This window comes from Telopea speciosissima, chromosome 2 (assembly GCF_018873765.1).
Source record: "Telopea speciosissima isolate NSW1024214 ecotype Mountain lineage chromosome 2, Tspe_v1, whole genome shotgun sequence".
Taxonomy (NCBI): domain Eukaryota; kingdom Viridiplantae; phylum Streptophyta; class Magnoliopsida; order Proteales; family Proteaceae; genus Telopea; species Telopea speciosissima.
The window spans coordinates 13,093,013-13,098,183 of record NC_057917.1 but is presented as its reverse complement, the minus strand read 5'-3'; the positions used below and the strand labels follow the sequence as shown (position 1 = coordinate 13,098,183).

General features: G+C 41.0%; 1 protein-coding gene across 1 annotated transcript; it reads left to right on the top strand.

Annotated features, from left to right (window-relative positions):
- The first annotated feature begins 357 nt into the window (after nucleotides 1-357).
- LOC122650467 lies at nucleotides 358-2,211 on the top strand. The gene has a single exon (XM_043843882.1). The coding sequence runs from the start codon at nucleotides 382-384 to the stop codon at nucleotides 2,209-2,211; it is 1,830 nt and encodes a 609-aa protein (XP_043699817.1). The 5' UTR covers nucleotides 358-381.
- The last annotated feature ends 2,960 nt before the right edge of the window (nucleotides 2,212-5,171 follow it).

Sequence of the window (5,171 nt, the reverse complement as noted above, 5' to 3'; positions counted from 1 at the left end):
GGGCATGCCACTCAGGGGGGGGCAGAGTGATCATTGCGCCCACCCCATGTGGCTGGCGCAACCAGCGCCCATTCTCCCATTCTTTAAAAAATGGATTAATTAGTTTATTCATAATTAAATGGTAGCACTATGAAGGGACTAGGGTTTTTCTTATGAATTACTGTACTCCACATGTCCCTCGTGGTTTCTACACGTGGGTCGCAAAAACTTGCACTTTGCACCACCTCTTAGTCAACCAATCAAGTCTTTCTATAATATTATCCATTTTACAGCTATTTATCATCTATAAATAGTCCCTCTCATCAATGATATTTTATTAAACCAAAATTGAATTCCAACTCTCCTGCAAGTGAGAAAGATTTAGCTATAGCAGCAGGAGATATGGGAGGGTCATGGAGAGACATGAAGAGCCTAACAAACCAAGTGGTATCAGGAAGATGGTTCATGGTGTTCGCATCTTTCTTGATTATGTCTGTAGCTGGTGCAACTTACATGTTTGGTCTCTACTCCAACGAGATCAAAACATCTCTTGGTTACGATCAAACCACTCTCAATTTATTAAGTTTCTTCAAAGATGTGGGTGCCAACGTCGGCGTTCTCTCCGGCCTAATCAACGAAGTCACACCACCGTGGGTGGTGCTAGTCATCGGCGCCGTCATGAATTTCTTTGGCTACTTCATGATATGGCTTTCCGTGAAAGGTACCATTTCACCAACCCATGTATGGCAGATGTGTCTCTACATCTTTCTCGGTGCCAATTCCCAATCTTTCGCCAACACAGGAGCTCTTGTCACCTGTGTTAAAAACTTCCCTGAAAGCCGAGGTGTGGTTTTAGGGCTTTTAAAAGGTTTTTTGGGTCTTAGTGGTGCTATCATGACTCAGATCTACCTTGCCATCTATGGAGATAATAACCCTAAATCTCTTATCCTTCTCATTGGTTGGCTTCCTGCTGTTATTTCTTTCGCTTTCGTTCGAACCATTAAACTCATGAAGGTGATTCGACATTCCAATGAGCTCAAAGTGTTTTGTAATTTCCTCTACATCTCACTCTCCCTTGCTGCCTTCCTCATGATCATAATCATTGTAGAGAATCAATTTCGGGGGATGGATAACCGAGTTGGGTACAGTTTGAGTGCTACCACTGTTGTTGTCTTGCTCTTCCTCCCCCTCACCGTCGTTTTCAAGGAAGAGATTATCATGTGGAAGAAGAAGATACAATCTCTGCAACCTTACTCTTCTTCTTCGCCACCGCAGTTGGAAATTACGGTTGAGAAGCCAATCGCGCCAATAGTATTACTACCACCATCATCACCATCACCATCACCACCACCAAAGCCAGTGTCTTGTTGTGCCAACATATGCAGGTTACCTGATAGGGGTGAAGACTACACCATATTACAAGCCCTATTTAGTATGGACATGTTGATTATCTTCATAGCCACGACATGTGGGATTGGAGGAACATTGACGGCTATCGACAATCTCGGACAAATCGGTCTCTCACTCGGCTACCCAGCTCGGAGTACAACCACTTTTGTGTCACTAGTGAGTATATGGAACTATCTCGGACGAGTGGTGGCGGGTTTCTTGTCGGAATATTTCCTAAAGAAATACAAATTCCCACGTACACTTATGCTCACATTAGTCCTCTTCATCTCCTGCGCCGGCCATCTCTTAATCGCCTTTGGAGTTCCCAATGGTCTATACTTCGCATCTGTGATTATCGGATTCTGTTTTGGGGCAGTGTGGCCGCTTCTATTAGCCATAATATCGGAGCTATTTGGGCTAAAGTATTACGCCACTTTGTACAATTTTGGGACAAGTGCGAGCCCAGTTGGGTTATACATTTTGAACGTGAGGCTTGCAGGGCACTTATATGATAAAGAGGCGAGGAAACAGTTGGCGGCGTTGGGGAAGACTAGGGAGGTTGGGAAAGGATTGAACTGCACAGGTGTGGTTTGTTACAAGCTTTCCTTCATTATAATAACGGCGGTGACATTGTTTGGCTGTGCGGTATCCTTTATTCTTGTGCTGAGGACAAGGAAGTTCTACCAGAGTGACATTTACAGAAAGTTTAGAGAGGCGGCGGCGGCGGCGGAGACGGAGATGGCTCTGTCTTCTAACGGGAAAGGTGGCGAGATTTCTTCTTCCACTGTCTCAAAGACAGAGAAAGAGGAGGAAGTGAATGGAGATGGAAGGAGGATAGAGTAGAGTGGGTGGGATTGTAATTAGATGTGAGTTTGGAGGGTAAATTTCAATTTTCATTTTCTATTTTATGTAATTTAACTAATTTGATAATCCAAAACAAGGTCATGATGTAAAGTGTCTGAACCTTAGTTAGTAAATTCGCGTATTAAACGCGTATTATACGCATATCTGAACGTTTAATTCAAAAAACATATTTTACTATATATTTCCGTATATATGATAAAAAAAAAAAAAAAAACTCCTTTTTTAAGTGCACCCGTGTTATACACATATTAAACACGAATTAAACGCGTTTAATACTTTTTAACTTAAGTTTACGTTTTTTTTTATAAAAAAAAAGAGTCAAAATTTAAAGAAGAAAAAACGCAAAACAAAACCCTCGCATAATACGATTTTTGTCCTTTTCTCTTCGAACTCTAGCCGCCGACTGCCGCCATTCCATTCATCGACTTCATCTCCAGTCTCATTTCAGTTTAGGTGGTTGGCGAGACATCCTTTGAGGTTGAATACCCCCTATCCCCTTCTTATTATCCGTTCCCATATCAGTTCAGGTAGCTGGTTAATTGCAGTTGGGTAAATCGGTGATTGCAAAGGCGGACAAGCTCTGTTCCTCTTCTTCTTCTCCATCTTCATTCGCCAAATGGTTGCAGCAGTGATTGCAGTGGTGGCTTGGTGGAAACACTCAATCTGAGGCTCTCTCTTCTTCGACTCTGTAACCTACGATTCTCCATTCCTCTCCAAGATAGATAAACTGGAAAGCAAGCTATATTGGTTTGATAGATGCCTTCTAATCTTGAAATGGGAGGGGGGCCAATCTCTCATGTTCCGCAATCAATAGTGAAATCGTGTGATTCCATTCAATAATAAGGTGGAAGAATCTTTCCAAGGAGGGACGGAAAGGCGACTATTCTTCAACAATGAATTCTTGAACTAGTCGTTCCTCTTCTGTTTTTTCTGTTTTTTTCTTTTTCTTTTCGTGCTTCATCTTTGTGTGGTTTAATTAATGGAACAAAATTTTCATAAACAAATATGATTCAAGTAACATGAGTTGACTATAATTCTAATGCCATGTGAAGTAGTAGACCATTAAGAACAAGCTTGGCAGCATGTCATCTCAGCTCTACATATAACTATATAAATTTTTAACCTGCTACTAAGGTACATGAACTTCCATTGGTGATGTTAGTTCATCTTAGAGATGATTTGTAGAACACATTATGTCTTAACTTTTTTTTTAATGTTTGATGAGATACTTTTATTGATATTTTGATTTGTTAAATAATAATCATATGAGATGTAATAGGGGATATTATATTGTGTTTATTTTACTTATGGGAGGTTTCTTTTTGATAAAATCATTGTCTATATACTATTATTTTGTTTATTAGGTGGTGCATGTCTATTACATAATGAATATATGTTATGCTCGTATTTTTGCTTATGAGTGGCTATATTAAACACGTATTAAACATGTATCATATTATTGTCGTATGCGTTTTATTACATCGGGTTTTTGAAAAATACTATTGCTGTCTAGTCTGTTTAATTGCCGAACATTTTCGTTCCTGAACTTACTAACTAAGGTCTGAACTGGAAGTACACACATTTGATTTATTTTAGAGCAAATTACATGCACCTCCCTGGTGTTTGAAGCAATAACAAACCACCCCCATTGTTTTACATTTTACGTACAACCCCCTGATGGCTCACGGTGTTAGTGCGCTGTTAGTTTTGAAAGTAAAAAAGATAGTTTTACCCTTCTAGTTTAGTGACTTATTTTAAGTACCATTTTACCCTTATTCTCATTCTTTTCTCTCTCTCTCTCTCTCTCTCTTCCCCTGAACTCATTTTTTTGCTTTTTCTACACATCATTTAACTGTAGAATGTATCCATAAATTTGTTGAGCTTTTTCTCCAACTCTGCCATGGAATGCTTGAGCCCGAAAGCTTCGAGAAGAGCTTCATTTCTCTTTCGTCTGGTTTGGATGAGCTTGTTAGAGAGCTCAGTGATGGCGAGCTTCCACTATTCTTCCCTGGCGGAGGTGGATGACAGAACTGATGATGATGATGTTTTAGGGCTTTTCATTGTGAGGGATAACAATATGGACTTGAAGATGCCGTTAGGGCTAGCGTTGGAGTGGCCATTGATGCTGAGGGGGACAACGGAGATCTTCTCGCGTGAGGTGGGATGGCACTTGTTGCAAGAAACACCACGATCATCGTCATTGGTAGATTCTGGCCGTTTTCGGGTAGTGGAGGATTTGGGTTTGGCGGTGGCAGTGGCGGAAGCATGGAGAGGCATTGAGTGGTGGTGATTTGACCCGATGCTTAAACCGCCACGGGATGCTGGATTTGGGGTTCTTCTGATATTGTGTTGTTCTGAAAGAGTTTGATTTCATTCATTTCAATAACAACAGATTACAGATATTTATAATATATTACATAAGAGTGTAACTGTGCACGTGACTATGCTTAGCTGTGCACTTGGTTTGTTACAGATCTAACAACCTCTGATGACGTGGTCCTATTAGGCCCCCTCAAGCTGATAGGGGGAGAACCAACAGTCAGCATGCCACGTAGGAACAGAAACCGCACCCGAGAGAGACTCTTAGTGAATATATCTGTAGTTTGATTCGTTGTGGAAACATATTGAACCTTCAGTTGCCGTGAGGATACCATTTCTCGAACAAAATGGTAGTCAATCTCAACATGTTTCATTTTAGAATGAAAAACTAGATTCGCAGTGAGATACATAGCCGCAATATTGTCACACCAAACAACTGGTGCTTGGGCCAGATGTACCCCAATTTCTCGAAGAAGGGAACGAACCCAAACTAACTCGGCAACCACCGCTGCAATAGCACGATACTCAGCCTCGGTGGAAGAGCGTGAAACTATACGCTGCTTTTGTGAGCACTAGGAGATCAAATGGGGCCCAAGAAAAATACAAAATCCAGTGGTTGA